Raw genomic sequence first — 17,441 nt, forward strand, 5'->3', positions numbered from 1 at the left:
TAGAGAAACACACACTTGAGATAGTACTGACAGTTTGGGCATTGTTGGAAACGGGTTTATGACGTCGGGAAAAATCCACACCAAGACAATGGATTACACAGCAAGGCTAGTTTACTTCCAGCAGGAAGGGTGCAACTCACAACTCTTTTACACCCTAACAATGTAAAAGCATTCCTATTTCTCCACATCCTCTCTAGCAGTTGTTGTTTCCTGACTTTTTAATGATCGCCATTCTAACTGATGTGAGATGGTATCTCAATGTGGTTTTGATTTGCATTTCTCTAACGACCAGTGATGATGAGCTCTTTTTCCCTATGTTGCCACATAAATGTCTTCTTTTGAGAAGTGTCTGTTTATATCCTTTGCCTACTTTTTGATGGGGTTGTTTTCTTCTTGTAAATTTATTTAAGTTCCTTGTAGATTCTAGATATTAGCCCTTTGTCAGGTGGATAGACTGGAAAAATCTTCTCCCATTCTGTAGATTACCTGTCCACTCTGATCATAGTTTCTTTTACTGTGCAGAAGCTCTTTAGTTTAATTAGATCCCATTTGTCTATTTTGGCTTTTGTTGCCATTGTTTTCGGTGTTTTATTCTTGAAGTCTTTGCCCATGCGTATGTCCTAAATGGTATTGCTTAGGTTTTCTTCTAGGATTTTTATGGTTTTAGGTCTTATGTTTAAGTCTTTAATCCATCTGGAGTTAATTTTTGTGTAAGGTGTAAGGAAGGGATCCAGTTTCAGTTTTCTGCGTATGGCTAGCCAATTTTCTCAACACTGTTTATTAAATAAGGAATCCTTTCCCCATTGCTTGTTTTTGTCAGGTTTGTCAAAGATCAGATGATTGTAGATGTGTGGTGTTATTTCTGAGGCCCCTGTTCTGTTCCATTTGTCTATATATATCTCTGTTTTGGTAACAGGATCATGCTGTTTTGGCTACTGTAGGCTTGTAATATAGTTTGAAGTCAGGTAGCATGATGCCTCCAGCTTTGTTCTTTTTGCTTAGGATGGTCTTGGCTATATGGGCTCATTTTTTTGGCTCCATATGAAATTTGAACTAGTTTTTCATAATTCTGTGAAGATAGTCCATAGTAGCTTGATGGAGATAGCAATGAATCTATAAATTACTTTGGGCAGTATGGCCATTTTCATGATATTGATTCTTCCTATCCGTGTGTATGGTATGTTTTTGCATTTGTTTCTGTCCTTTCTTATTTCCTTGAGCAGTGGTTTGTAGTTCTCCTTGAAGAGCTCCTTCACATCCCTTGTAAGTTGGATTCCTAGGTAATTTTTTTTTTTAGATGGAGTCTCACTCTGTCACCTGGGCTTGAGTGCAGTGGCGTGATCTCAGCTCACTACAACCTCCACCTCCCAGGTTCAAGCAATTCTCCTGCCTCAGCCTCCCCAGGAGCTGAGATTACAGGCACCCACCACTATGCCCAGCTAATTTTTTGTATTTTTAGTAGTGACAAGGTTTCACCATGTTGGCCAGGCTGGTCTCAAACTCCTGACCTCGTGATTCACCTGGCTTGACCTCTCAAAGTGTTGGGATTACAGGTGTGAGCCACTGCAGCCAGTCAGATATTTTATTCTCTTTGTAGCAACTGTGAATGGGTGTTCACTCATGATTTGGCTCTCTGTTTATTTATTATTGATGTCTAAAAATGCTTATGATTTTTGCACATAGATTTTGTATTCTGAGACTTTGCTCAAGTTGCTTAGCAGCTTAAGGAGATTATGGGCTGAGACCATGGCGTTTTCTATATATACAATCATGTCATCTGCAAACAGAGAAAATTTGACTTCCTCTATTTCTATTTCAATATCTTTTATTTCTTTCTCTTGCCTGATTGCCCTGGCCAGAACTTCCAATACTATGTTCAGTAGGAGTGGTGAGAGAGGTCAACCTTGTCTTGTGCCAGTTTTCAAAGAGAATGCTTCCAGCTTTTGCCCATTCAGTATGATATTGGCTATGGGTTTGCCATAAATAGCTCTTATTATTTTGAGATATGTCCCATCAATACCTAGATTATTGAGAGTTTTTAGCTTGAAGTGGTGTTGAATTTTATCAAAGGCCCTTTCTGCATTTATTGAGATAATCATGTGGTTTTTGTCTTTGGTTCTGTTTATGTGATGGATTACGTTTATTAATTTATGTATGTCGAATCAGCCTTGCATCCCAGGGATGAAGCCAACTTGATAGTGCTGGATAAGCTTTTTGATGTGCTGCTGGTTTCGGTTTGCCAGTATTTTATCAAGGATTTTTGCATCAATGTTCATCAGGGATATTGAACTGAAATTTTCTTTTTTTGTTGTGTCTCTATCAGGTTTTGGTATCAGGATGATGCTGGCCTCATAAAATGAGTTAAGGAAGAATCTCTCTTTTTCTTTCATTAAAAAAAAATTATACTTTAAGTCCTGGGGTACATGTGCAGAATGTGCAGGCTTGTTACATAGGTATACACATGCCTTGGTGGTTTGCTGCATCCATCCTCCTGTCATTTATATTAGGTATTTCTCCTAACGTTATCCCTCCTGTATTCCCCGACCTCCAGCTATCCCACCCCTAGCCCACCACCCCCGGACAGGCCCCACACTAAATGCCCACATGAGAAGTGAGGAAAGATCTAAAATCTACACCCTAACATCACAATTAAAAGAACTAGAGGAGCAAGATCAAACAAATTCAAAAGCTAGTAGAAGAAAAGAAATAACTAAGATCAGAGCAGAACTGAAGGAGATAGTGACATAAAAAACCCTTCAAAAAATCAATAAATCTAGGAGCTGGTTTTCTGAAAAGATCAACAAAATAAATAGACCACTACCTAGATCAATAAGAAAGAAAAGAGAGAATTGAATAGATGCAATAAGAAATGATTCCATAGAAATACAAACTACCACCTGTGATTACTACAAACCCCTCTATGCATACAAGGCAGTAAATCTAGAAGAAATGCATAAATTCCTGGACACTTACACCCTCCCAAAACTAAACAAGGAAGAAGATGAATCCCTGAAGAGACCAATAACAATTTCTGAAGTTGAGGCAGCAATTAATAGCCTACCAACCAAAAAAAGTCCAGAACCAGACGGGTTCACAGCCAAATTCTACCAGATGTACAAAGAAGAGCTGGTACCATTCCTTCTGAAACTATTCCAAACAATACAAAAAGAGGGAATCCTCTGTAACTCATTTTATGAGACAAACATCATCTTAATATCAAAACCTGGCAGAGACACAACTAAAAAAGAAAACTTCAGGCCAATATCAATGATAAACGTTGATGTGAAAATCCTCAACAAAATAGTGGCAAACTGAATCCAACAGCACATCGAAAAGCTTATCCATTGGCTTCATCCCTGGGATGCAAGTCTGGCTCAACATACACAAATCTGTAAATGTAATCCATCACATAAACAGAACCAAAGACAAAAACCACATGATTATTTCAATAGATGCAGAGAAGCCCTCAACAAAATTCAACTGTCCTTTATGCTAAAAACTCTCAATAAATGAAGTATCAAAGGAATGGATCTCAAAATAATAAGAGCTATTTATGACAAACCCACAGCCAATATCATACTGAATGGGTAAAAACTGGAAGCATTCCCTTTGAAAACTGGCACTAGACAAGGATGCCCTCTCTCACCACTCCTATTGAACATAGTATTGGAAGTTCTGGCCAGGGCAATCAGGCAAGAGAAAGAAATAAAGGGTATTCAAATAGGAAAAGAGGAAGTCAAATTGTCTCTACTTACATATCACATGATTGTGTATTTAGAAAACCCCACGGTCTCAGCCCAAAATCTCCTTAAGCTGCTAAGTAACTTCAGCAAAGTCTCAAGATACAAAATAAATGTGCAAAACCCAAAAGCATTCCTATACAGCAATAACAGACAAATAGAGAGCCAAATCATGAGTGAACTTCCATTCACAATTGCTACAAAAAGAATAAAATACCTAGGAATACAACTAACAAGGGATGTGAAGGACCTCTTCAAGGAGAACTACAAACCACTGCACAAGGAAATAAGAGAGGACAAAAACAGGTGGAAAAATATTACAGGCTCATGGTAAGGAAGAATCAATACTGTGAAAATGGCCATAGTTCCATAAGTAATTTATAGATTCAATGCTATCCCCATCAAGATACCACTGACTTTCTTCACAGAATTGGAAAAAAACACCTTAAACTTCACATGGAACCAAAAGAGAGCCTGCATAGCCAAGACAATCCTAAGCAAAAAAACCCAAAAGACAAAAACAAAAACAAAGCTGGAGGCATCATGCTACCTGACTTCAAACTATACTACAAGGCGACAGTAATCAAAACAGTACGGTACTGGTACCAAAACAGAGATATAGACCAATGGAACAGAACAGAGGCCACAGAAGTAACACCACACATCTACAATCATCTGATCTTTGAAAAATCTGACAAAAACTAGCAATGGGGAAAGGACTCCCTATTGAATCCATCTTTTTCAATTGTTTGGAATAGTTTCAGATGGAATAGGACCAGCTCCTCTTTGTAACTCTGGTAGAATTCGGCTGTGAATCCATCTGGTCCTGGGCTTTTTTTGTTTGGGAGGCTTTAATTACTCTCTCAATTTCAGAATGTTTAATTGGTCTTTTTATTATTCAAGGATTCTACTTCTTCCTGGTTTAGTCTTGGGAGGGTATGTGTGTCCAGGAATTTGTCCATTTCTTCTAGATTTTCTAGTTTGTTTGCATAGAGGTGTTCATAGTATTCTCTGATGGTGGTTTGTATTTCTGTGGGATCAGTGGTGATATCGCCTTCATCATTTTTTATTGTGTCTATTTGATTCTTCTCTCTTTTATTCATTAGTCTGGCTAATGGTCTATCTACATTGTTAATCTTTTTTTTTTTTTTAAACAGCACTTGGATTCATTGATTTTTTGAAGGCTTTTTCATGTCTCCATCTCCTTCAGTTCTGCTCTGATCTTAGTTATTTCTTGTCTTCTGCTAGCATTTGAATTTGTTTGCTCTTGCTTTAGTTCTTTTAATTGTGATGGCAGGGTGTCAATTTTAGATCTTTCCCACTTTCTCCTATGGGCATTTAGTGCTATTAATTTCCCTCTAAACACTGCTTTAGTTGTGTCCCAGAGATTCTGGTATACTGTATCTTTACTCTCACTGGTTTCAAAGAACTTATTTATTTCTACCTTAATTTTGTTATTTACCCTGTAGTCATTCAGGAGCAGGTTGTTCAGTTTCCATATAGTTGGGCAATTTTGAGTGAGTTTCTTAATTCTGAGTTCTAATTTGATTGCACTGTGATCTGAGAGACTGTTTGTTATGATTTCTGGTTTTTTTCATTTGCTGAGGAGTGTTTTACTTCCCATTATGTGGTCAATTTTAGAATAAGTACATTGTGGTGCTGAGAAGAATGTATACTCTGTTGATTTGGGGTGGAGAGTTCTGTAGATGTCTATTAGGTCTACTTGGTCTTCAGAGCTGAGTTTAAGTCCTGGATATCCTTGTTAATTTTCTGTCTTGTTGATCTGTCTAATATTGACAATGGGGTTTTCAAGTCTCCCACTATTATTGTGTTGGAGTCTAAGTCTCTTTGTAGGTCTCTGTGAACTTGCTTTATAAATCTGGGTGCTCCTGTATTGGGTGCATATATATTTAGGATTGTTAGCTCTTCTTGTTGCATTGATTCCTTTACAATTATGTAATGCCTTTGTCTTTTTTGATCTTTGTTGGTTTAACGTCTGTTTTATCAGAGACTAGGATCACAACCTCTGTTATTTTTGCTTTCCATTTGCTTGGTAAATATTTCTCCATCCCTTTATTTTGATCCTATGTGTGTCTTTGCACGAGATGGGTCATCTGAATACAGCACGGCGATAGGTCTTGACTCTTTAAACAATTTGCCAGTCTGTGTCTTTTAACTGGGGCATTCAGCTCATTCACATTTAAGGTTAATATTATTATGTGTGAGTTTGATCCTGTCATTGTGATGCTAGCTGGTTATTTTGTCCATTAGATGATGCAGTTTCTTCATAGTGTTGATCGTCTTTACAATTTGGTATGTTTTTGCAGTGGCTGGTACTGGTTGTTCCTTTCCATGTTTAGTGCTTCCTTCAGGAGCTCTTGTAAGGCAGGCCTGGTAGTGACAAAATCTCTAAGCATTTGCTTGTCTATAAAGGAGTTTATTTCTCCTTCATTTATGAAGCTTAGTTTGGCTGGATATGAAATTCTAGATTGACAATTCTTTTCCTTAAGAATGTTGAATACTGGCCCCCACTCTCTTCTGGCTTGTAGGGTTTCTGCAGAGGGATACACTGTTAGTCTGATGGGCTTCCCTTTGTGGGTAACCCGACCTTTCTCTCTGGCTGCCCTTAACAGTTTTTCCTTCATTTCAACCTTGGTGAATCTGATGATTATGTGTTTTGGGCTTGCTCTTCTTGAGGAGTATCTTTGTGGTGTTCTCTGTATTTTCTGAATTTGAATGTTGGCCTATCTTGGTAGGTTAGGGAAGTTCTCCTAGATAGTATCCTGTAGAGTGTTTTCCAACTTGGTTCCATTCTCCCCATCACTTTCAGGTACATCAATCAAACATAGGTTTGGTCTTTTCACATAGTGTCATATTTCTTGGAGGCTTTGTTTATTCCATTTCATTCTTCTTTTCTCTAATCTTGTCTTCATGTTTTATTTCATTAAGTTGGTCTTCAATCTCTGATATCCTTTCTTCCACTTGATTGAGTCGGCCATTTATATCTGCATATGCTTCACAAAGTTCTCGTGCTGTGTTTTTCACCTCCATCAGATCATTTATGTTCTTCTCTAAACTGGTTATTCTAGTTAGGAATTCCTCTAACCTTTTTTCAAAGTTCTTAGCTACTCTGCATTGGGTTAGAACATGCTTTTTTAGCTCAGAGTTTATTATTACCCACTTTCTGAAGCCTACTTCTATCAATTTGTCAAACTCATTTCCATCCAGTTTTATTCCCTTGCTGGTGAGAAGTTGTGATCCTTTGAAGGAGAAGAGGCATTCTAGTTTTTGGAATTTTCAGCCCTTTCGTGCTGGTTTTTTCTCTTCTTCATGGATTTATCTACCATTGGTCTTTGATTTTGGTGACCTTTGGATGGGATTTTCATGTGGACATCCTTTTTGTTGATGTTGATGTTATTTCTTTCTATTTGTTAGCTTTCCTTCTAACAGTCAGGCCCCTCTGCTGCAGGTCTGCTGTTGTTTGCTGGAGGTATACTCCAGACCCTGTTTGCCTAAGTGTCACTAGTGGAGGCTGCAGAACGGCCTGTTTGCTGCCTGTTCCTTGCTCTGGAAGATTCATCCCAGAGGGGTACCCACCAGATGCCGGATGGAACTCTCCTGTATGAGGTTTCTGTTGACCCCTGCTGGGAGGTGTCTCCTAGTCAGGAGGCATGGGGTTCAAGGACCCACTTGAGGAGGCATTCTGTCCCTTAGCAGAGCTTGAGCGCTGTGCTGGGAGATCTGCTGCTCTCTACAGAGCCAGCAGGCAGGAAAGTTTAAGTCTGCTGGAGCTGTGCCCACAGCCACTCCTTCTCCCAGGTGCTCTGTCCCAGAGAGATGGGAGTTTTATCTATAAGCCCCTGACTGGGGCTTCTGCCTTTCTTTCAGAGATGCCCTGCCCAGAGAGGAGAAATCTAGAGAGGCAGTCTGGCTACAGAGGCTTTGCCAAGCTGTGGTAGACTCTTCCCAGTTTGAACTTCCCAGTGGCTTTGTTTATACTGTGAGAGGAAAACCGCCTACTCAAGTCTCAGTAATGGTGGATGCTTTTCCCCACACCAAACTTGAGCATCCCAGGTGAACTTCAGAGTGCTGTGCTGGCAGAGAGAACTTCAAGCCAGTGGATCTTAGCTTGCTGGGTCCATGGGGGTGGGATCCACTGAGCTAAACCACTTGGCTCCCTGGCTTCAGCCCCCTTTCCAGGGGAGTGAACTCTTCTGTCTCACTGGCATTCCAGGTACCACTGGGGTATGGAAAAAAAAAAAAAAAAAAAAAAACTCCAGCAGCTAGCTCGGTGTCTGCCCAAACGACTGTCCAGTTTTGTGATTGAAACCCAGGGCCCTAATGGTGTTGGCACCTGAGGGAATCTCCTGGTCTATGGGTTGCAAAGACTGTGGGAAAAGTGTAGTATCTGGCTGGAATGCACCATTCTTCAAGGCACAGTCCCTCATGGCTTCCCTTGGCTAGAGGAGGGAGTTCCCTGACCCTTTGCACTTCCCTGTTGAGGCAGCGCTCCACCCTGCTTTGGCTAATTCTCCATGGGCTGCACCCACTGTCTAACCAGCCCAGTGAAATGAGCCAGATACCTCAGTTGGAAATGCAGAAATCACCTGCCTTCTGCATTGATCTTGCTGGGAGCTGCAGACCAGAGCTGTTCCTATTCAGCCATCTTGTCAGTCACCTAATCTGTATCTTTTAAGTGGAGCATTTAGACCACTTAGATTCAATGTGAATATTGAGATGTGAGGTACTGTTCCAGTTATCATGTTGATTGTTACCTACTAACTTCTTTTTCCTTTACTGTTATTGTTTTATAACCTCTGTGAATTTTATGCTTTCAAGAGTTTCTATTCTGGTGTGTATTGACCTTGTGTTTAAATTTATAATTCCTTTTAGCATTTTTTAGGGCTAGTCTAGTATTGACAAATTCCATCAGTATTTGCTTTTTTGGGAAAGACTATTTCTCCTTCATTTATGAAACTTACTTTGTTTGGATACAAAATTTTTGGCTGACAGTTGATCTGTTTAAGGAGACTAAAGATACCCCAATCCCTTCTGACTTGCAAGGTTTCTGCTTAGAAATTTGCTATCAGTCTGATAGGTTTTCCTTTATAGATTTCCTGATGCTTTTGTCTCACTGCTCTGAGAATTTTCTCCTTGACGTTGACTTTAGATAGCTTGGTGACTATATGCCTTGGTGATGTGCTTTTTGTAATGAGTCTCCCCAAAGTTCTTTGATCTTCTTGTACTTGGATGTCTAAATCTCTAGCAAGGCCAGGAAGGTTTTCAATGATTCCCTTTAATCCATTTTCCAAATATTTTGTTTCTTCTTTTGTCTCAGGACACCTAAAATTCTTAGGTTTGGCTGATTTACATAATTCCATATTTTGTGGAGATTTTATTCATTTCTTTAAATTTGTTTTTCTTTATTTATGTCTGATTCAGTTAATTTAAAAGCATTTATCTTAGAGCTCTAAAATTCTTTCTTCTATTTGGTCTAGTCTATTGTTTAAACTTTCCACTGCATTTTATAGTTCCTAAATGTGTCATTTGTTTCCAAAAGTTCTAATTGGTTTTTGTTTTTTGATCTACATCTTTAGAAATTTTTTTTACTCATATCTGGAATTAAAAAATAACTTCTTTATGTTAGTTTTCACTTTTTTCTTGTATTTCCTTGAGTAACTTAATAATAAACACTTTGAATTATTTATCTGGTATTTCAAAGATTTCGTTGGTTTGGATCCACGGCTGGAGAGTAAACGTGAGCTTTTGGAAGTGTTACAAAACTCTGTTTTTTCATATGGCCAGAATTTTTTCTCTGGTTCCTTCTCATTTGGATAGACTTTTTCTTATAATTATTTTTGAATTCTATTGGGATTTTTCTATAATTATGTTTTGATTCTATTGGGATGTTTTATACTTTTTTGTTTCCCTTGAGTATATGACTTTAATATTTATAGCTTATTGTCACCTAGCTTTGGCTCTGGGCGCTTTCAGTGGTGAAGAGTCTGTATGAATTCCTTGGTTATACAGAATCTGTGTGATGGCTTTCTCAGATGCTGGTTGTATTAATGACATGCTGGGTGTGTGAGAAGGTTCACTGTCTCCTGTGGGGAGCTTCCCACCTGGTTCATGGCATAGGCTGCTCCCCACTGCTTCTTTCAAAGTGTGTTTTAACTTTTTTATTAAGTTCCTGTGTTGCTTCTTGGGAAAATGTTTACAGGATAATTCTCTACAAACTGTCTTTCCAAGTGGGAGAGGCATGCTAATAATGCCTCTAATTGCCATCTTGGAAAAAAACCCCCAAACCCAGACTCTTAAACAACCAGATCCTTTGTGAACTAACTGAGTGAAAACTCACTCATCACCAAGGAGATGGCACTAAACCAATCCCAAGAGATTCATCTCTATGACCCAAACACCTCCCATCAGCCAACTCCCACATTGGAGGTTACATTTCAACATGCAATTTGGAGGGGACAAATATCCAAACCATATCATTCTGTCCCTGCTCCCCTAAATCTCCCATTCTTCTCACATTGTAAAATGCAATCATCCCTTCCCAATAGTCCCCCAAAGTCTTAACTCATTCCAGCATGAAGTCTAAAGTCCTAAGTCTCATCTGAGATTTATCTCCTTCCACCCTGAGGTTATAAAATACAAACAAATTATTTACTTTCAAGATACGATGGTAGTAGAAGCATTGGGTAAATGTTGCCATTCCAAAAGGAAGAAATCAGCCAAAGGAAAGGGGCAATAGACCCCATACAGGTTTGAACACCAGCAGGACAGTCATTAAATATTAAGGTTCCAGAATATTCTCCTTTGACTCCATGCCCACATCCAGGGCACGCTGATATAAGAGGTGGCACCTCAAGGTGGCCAGCTCCACTCCTATGGCTTTACAGGGTGCAGTCCCTGTGGCTTCTCTCATGGGTTGGAGTTGAGTGCCCGTGGCTTTTCCAGGCTCAAGATGCGAGTGTCTGGTAGCTCTATCATTCTAGGGTCTGGAGGGCAGTGGCTCTCTTCCCATGGCTCCACTAGGCAGTGCCCCAGTAGGGCCTTTGGGGCTTTCAACCTCACATTTCCTCTCAGCCCTGTTCCAGTAGAGTACCTCTCTGTGGGGGCTGTGCCCCTGCAGCATGCCTCAGACTGGGCATCCAGGCTTTTCTACACACCCTCTGAAACCTAGATGCAAGCTGCCAAGCTTCCTCTTGCATTCTGTGGGTCTGGAGACCTAACACCATGTGGAAGCTACCAAGGCTTATGACTTGCACCCTCCAGAGCCGTGGCCATTTGAGCCACAGCTGGAGCTACAGCAGTTGAGATGTGGGAAGCAGTGTCCCTGAAACCATGATTTCCTCTTAGGCCTCTGTGCCTGTGAGGGAACGGGCTGTCTGGAAGCTCTGAAATGTCTTTCCCCCATTGTCTTGGATATTAGCACTTGGCTCCCTTTTAACCATGCTAATATCTCCAGCAAGTGATTGCTCTGCAGCCTGCTTGAATCTTTTCTCTACTGCAGTGCCAATCAGCAAAATTTCCAAACTTTCACACTCTGCTTCCCTTTTAAATATAAATTCAAATTTTAAGGTTTATTTTTTTGCTCTTATATCTGATTGTAGGTTGTTAGAAGCAGCCATGACTGCTTCTTGAATACTTTGCTGCTTAGAAATTTCTTCTGCCATATACCCTAAGTCATCACTCTTAAGTTCAAACTTCCACAGATTCCTAGGCTGTGGAAACAATGCAGCCAAGCTCTTTGCTAGGGCGTTACACAGGTGATGTTTATTCCAGGTCCCCATAACAGTCTTATTTCCATCTGAGATCTCCTCAGCCTGATCTTAACTGCCCACATTTCTATCAGCATTTTGGTCACAGCCACTTAATAAGTCTCTAAGAAGTTCCAAACTTTCCCTTATCTTCCGGTCTTCTTCTGAGCCCTCCAAACTCTTCTAACCTCTGCCTACAACCCTCTGCCTGTAACCCCGGTAGCAAAGCTGCTTCCACATTTTCAGGAATATCTTTATAGCGATGCCTCACTCCTCAGTACCAATTTTCTGTGTTAGTCGATTCTTACACTGCTATAAAGAAATACCTGAGGATGGGTTATTTAGAAAGAAAAGAGGTTGAATTGGCTCACAGTTCTGCAGGTTGTAAAAAGCAAGGCTTCAGCATCCGCTTCCGGTGAGGGTCTCAGGAAGCTTCCTATCATTACAGAAGGTAAAGAAGGAGCAGGTGCATCGCATGGTAAGAGTAGGAGCAAGAGAGAAGAGGGAGGTCCCAGATTCTTTTAAACGACCCGATCTCATGTGAACTGAGTGATAACCCACTCATCACCAAGGGTATGGTGCTAAGCCATTTAAGAGGGATCCACCCCCGCGATACAATAACTTCCATTAGGCCCCGCCTTCAACATTGGGAATCACATTTCACCACGAGATTTGGAGGGGACACACATCCAAATCATGTCAGAATTTAACTGGGATTTTTAGTTTTGATTGTATTAAGTGCCAATTGTTTTCACTGGTTTTGTAGAAAATAGTTATTCATTTAAATAAATGAGATTAATGTGGCTAGTTCACATAAATTACATTTTAATACCCGAACTGCCAAATTTACCTTATTTCAGGAAATATGAGACTGGAAGGGTTTCAACGGTGGGAAGTCATGTACTGACAAAAACCTTGGATTTGGTGAGTGCGGTGATACTTCCTAGCTCAAGGTTCTCAATATAACAGAGACTTTCCTACTAAAGATATACTAGAAATCACTGATTTAATCACTTTATCAGGCATGAGACACCGAAGTTAAAACTAGAGATCTGAGGTGAACAGTTCAAACCAAAGAAATTTTGGAGTGTACCTTCTTTTATTTTTATTTTTAGAGATGGTCTCACTTTGTCACCCAGGCTGGAGTGCAATGGTGTGATCATAGCTCACTGAAGCCTTGAACTCCTAAGCTTAAGCAATCTTCCTGCCACAGCCTTCCAACGTGCTGGGATTACAGGTGTGAGCCACCGCATCTGACCTTTATTCTTTTAAACTTTATAACCCCTGGTAATTCCTTGGTGACAATAATGAAATGGAAACTATATTTGCAGCAACTAGAACAGTTACTGGCATGACATAATTTCAAGAAATCCGATTAGAGAGGAGGGCCAGTGGAAACAGCTGGCTGAGAGGAGTTAGTTCTCAGTCTTTCCTGTTTTGACTTCTCTAATAACTAGCTGTGTGCTCTTGGGCACTGGTTAGGGCTTCAGTTTTTTCATCTATGAAATGAGAGGCAGGTTTATAATATATATAAAGTCCCTGGTGTGAGATATGAAAATCCACATCTAACAAAATGATTAACACAGGAGTGTGTATTTGTGCTAATTAATTTTTATAGGAATATAAGAAGATTCTTCTACTTTTGTAGCTTCTAAGAAAGAATTACATACTTTTATTTATTATTACTTGATAGTATATAAGGTAGCCTTAGTCAGTCAACAAATATTTGTTGAAATGAATGAGAAAAAAATGGGCAAAAATTCCTCAAACACTTGAAAGCTACAGGCAGTTAAAGATTTTCAAGAAATGATGATAAAGATAAATGATAATACTGTGTAACTTATCATGAAAGTATTTGTTTTAGATACATCTTAAGAATGTATATGCAGGAAAAACTGGGGTTCATCTCCTGATCCACTGAACTTAGTTATTAAACAAAACTTTGAAGCCACAGAGAGATACAATTTATGATCAACAATAACTTATAAAGCAGAGAATAAAGTACAGAACATCTTATATTAGTATAATCAAAAGGAATCATCAGATTAACATACGGCTATAGTTTCTCATGTAACATTATTTTGTTTTGTAAAAATAGCCATTAAAAAAAAATTGGAACTATGTGTTGGCTGTACACTGCTCATTTATTTTCTGATAATGACAAGGGCCATCCAATTTCCTAGACTTAGCAAATCTATTCAATGTTGATGGCATAGTGAATACATATACCTTCTGTAAGGTTGGCTGCGTCGTGGAGAGTTCGGACACGCCCCCTCCACTCGCCGGGAGCTCGGACACGCCTCCTTCCCTTGCCGGGAGCTCAGACACGCCTCCTCCCCCCGCCGGGAGCCGGGGGAAAAAAGCCCCATCAGGACTTACCTGATACCATCCAGGCCCCACTCCCTTCCATCCGGGTCCCACTCCCCTCCATTTTGTCCCACTCACCTTGGCCACAGACAATCGGATGCCTCCACTCCCTATAAAACCCCGTGCCTGAGAGGAGTCCGGGCGACTTCTCCAGCCCTTCCTGTCCTGACCGCAGAACCTCGTCCGGGAGCCTGAATAAATTCCCTTGCATTGGATTATTTTCGTGCTGGCCTCAGTTTCTCCATTTCGTCTTCGGCGAAAACAGACCTTACACCTTCCTTATTCTTATTCTCTTTTTTTAGACATAGGGTCTCTTCCACCACAGAATTGAATTCCTAGGCTTGAATGATCCTCCCTGCCTCAGCCTCCCAAGTAGCTGGGACTACAGATGTTCACCACCAAACCTGGCTAAGTTTTTCAATTGTTTTTTTAAAGACATTGCCCAGGCTGGTCTTGATCACCTAGGCTCAAGCAATCCTTCTGTCTTGGCCTCCCAAAGTGCTGGGATTACAGGCGTGAGCTGCCAACCCTGACCTGCATTCCTTCTTACCAGCTGGTTTGCTCTTCTGATATTTCTTTCATTTATATTTCTTCTTGCTGATCATTTTCTCCCTTTGCTAGATTCCATGTGACCTCGCTCCCATGTGACCTTATTCTCCAGCCTTAATTGATAGGATGGGTCTACATAGCTGACTGACCCAATGGAATGTGATGGGACAGATAAGTTGGGCTGATTATAGAGTACTCTGTGGATTTAGAATTTGCATAATTGAAGACTAAACTGTTTGATGTTGGTAACTACAGCTAAGCAGATAAGAATCACGGAGGCCCTGTAGGTTCTGTACAGTGAGAAGTGATACAGCCAAGTCAAAATGGTGGCAAAGATAGACTGCAAAGGAGAAGAATGGAGCACATGGGGAGAAGGAGAGAGAAGAGAAAGAACAGGGACTTGAATCTACTCCTGGCTCTCAGTCACTGGTCTCTGTGCTCTTTGAGGCCAGCCACTTGGGTTCCTTTCGGTTGGTTTTTGCAAGATTCTTTGGTAACCTGCAATAAACATTCTATTTCTTGGAATGAAAATAACTCTAATCAAAGCACTTCAGACTGTCCCGCACCCCTCACCCCACCCTGTGGTGCTATTCTCTGTGGTCAACATAGTATGATACTTAGAAAATTCATACTTTGTTTATAAGTAGCTTTGATTTCTTTAGAAGAAAAAACAATGCATCCATTTAGCACTATTCATGGACCACATGCAGGCAAAACACCGTGATAAAGCTGGACTCACCCACTTTTAACCTGCCTGTGACCTCCCCTTCCGAGTTGCGTGCATTTACAGTCACATTCTGAGTTGATTGTAGACGCAGAGATGAGTCCTAGAAAGGGATTTATAAAATTTGCAAAACATGTGCTATTTAAAATGATTGTATCTTTATAATACTATGTATGTAAATTCGGGTTTTATATAAAATTATTTATCCATTGTCACAGATCCTGGAAATCCTACAATTAAAAAGTTCTGAATCATATTGTTAAGGGAGTAGATATATTAACTTTTCTCATAAAATATGATAATCCCATGTGTTCACACTGCTTGTGTGCACTGGTTACAATGTGTCAAGTCAGTCCACAAGGTAAAAATCTAAAACAACCAGATTTTAACCAGCGCTTTTCCTTTTTCAAGGAATAAAAATTCTATTTTTGTGGGTTATTTATGTCGAGGACATGATATACTTTAAGAAGATGAATCAGAGAATGGTTAATTTTCCTGTAAGAAATACCATGCTACTTTCAAAAACACAAAGGCCTCTCATAATTTCAAAGGAATTAAGATAAAGTTTTGAATACCTCTGCTTTTTGCACCTTTTGCTGAAGATAAAGTGGCTTTATGAGAACAAAAGTATTATGCTTTCTTTGTTATGGTAACCCTGATAGGTAGTTTAGTTTTAGAGAAGATTGCTTGTTTTTATATAAACAGTTTTCTTCAAAAGGAATTCAGTAATTTGGCTGTTGGATGCAGGTAGCTTTATGGTTCACTCAGAGGAAACCAAGTATCTTCCAGAGTGGTAGGGAATTATGTGATGTTTCAAAAGGAAAGAAGTCTTAAAAGCCCTTGGGAACTCTATTTAGGGTGTCAGAAATTCTCCAACTTGCTTTGTGGAAGCAGATGATCTATCAGCTTCTTATGGTATCCAGTGATGTGACCTCAACACTTGTTTCTGTATTGTTAAAAATAATTAGCATGATAATAAGAGTTAACCCTTTATCAATTAACTTTAGCATTGATCTTTTCATTTTATCCTGTATTTTATAAAGTAGGTACTATTATTCCTAAAATAAGGATAAGGAAATTGAGATCCCAGGGAATAAATTACAGCTGCCTCAAAGCCACACACAGCTGCAGATGACAGTTCCGTGGTGGAGCCAATCTTTAGATACCCACTCTTCCAGGCTCTTCTCCACCATTCTCCTGGAATGAGAGGACAGGGTTCCCGTTAGAGCAGTGAGATCCACTCCCAATCCCAGACAAAGGAAGCTGTTCTTGGATGCACTTCTGGTCATCTGACCCTAGAGTCACTTGCAAACCCTTTTCTTTTTCAACTTTCCATGACAGGGGTTGTGTGCTTTCTCAGACTGTCTTGAGACTTGGGGTACCCAAGGGACACAATTCTGGTCAATGGGAGGTAAGATGAGATTTGCAGAGGGTGGGGCTCAGGGTTTCCAGGCAAGCTTTTGCATTCCTTCTGAAAGAGGCACATGCACCAGCACTGCACATTTCCTGGCTACGCATCTTGGATGTGGTCTCATAACCATCTGGTGATTATGAAGGGCAGGCGGGTGGCTGGCTGATACTCTGGCCTTAACATGGTTGAGTGCTGAACCGATGCTGCAGCTGCCCCCTCCGGCTTCCTGTTATGTGAGACTAAAAGCTCCTGTTAGTTCACACCACTGCTAACTGGGTGTTCTGTTGTTCACAGGGCAAAGCTCTTTTAATTGATAAGTGACAGAACAGATGTGGCTCTGTATCTATATTACCAACAAAATTGCATTCATATTTGCTATAATAATGAAATTTCTTACATTGTTCTTTAATCTACATTTTTAAAAAAGTACTTTAAAACAATCAACAGGTACATTTTTAATAAAAACTGATGTTTATTGTGAAGTCCAGGGACTTTATTTCCATCTTCTAGCTAAGAAAACTGAAGTCCGCTGGGTGCAGTGGCTCAAGCCTGTAATTCCAGCCATTTGGGAGGCTGAGGTGGGTAGATCATGAGGTCAGGAGATCGAGACCAGCCTGACCAACATGGGGAAACTCCGTCTCTACTAAAAATACAAAAATTAGCTGGGCATGGTGGTGCGCGCCTGTAGTCCCAGTTACTCAGGAGGCTAAGGTAGGAGAATCGCTTGAACCCAGGAGGCAGAGGTTGCAGTGAGCCGAGATTATGCTATTGCACTCCAGCCTGGGCAACAAAATCAAGACTCCATTTCAAAAAAAAAAAAAAAGAACTGAAAATTGAAGTCTGTAGATTGTGAATGTGATTTTCAGGGTTTTTTTTACTTTTTT

The 17,441-nt window shown here is 40.1% G+C and overlaps 1 protein-coding gene across 6 annotated transcripts in view; it reads right to left on the minus strand.

The window, feature by feature from the left end:
• The window catches only part of SGCG (sarcoglycan gamma), a 117,839-nt gene that overhangs the window by 52,384 nt on the left and 48,014 nt on the right, over positions 1-17,441 (minus strand). For all 6 annotated transcript variants that reach the window (XM_012441531.3, XM_021677348.2, XM_064373509.1 and 3 more), the window contains one exon: positions 15,162-15,249. In XM_012441531.3, coding sequence (XP_012296954.3) covers positions 15,162-15,249 — 88 coding nt within the window. The remainder of the gene's footprint in view (positions 1-15,161; positions 15,250-17,441) is intronic.

The sequence above is a fragment of the Aotus nancymaae genome, unplaced genomic scaffold (genome assembly GCF_030222135.1).
Source record: "Aotus nancymaae isolate 86718 unplaced genomic scaffold, 86718_ANA_hifiasm-v0.15.2.pri h1tg000009l, whole genome shotgun sequence".
Lineage (NCBI taxonomy): Eukaryota > Metazoa > Chordata > Mammalia > Primates > Aotidae > Aotus > Aotus nancymaae.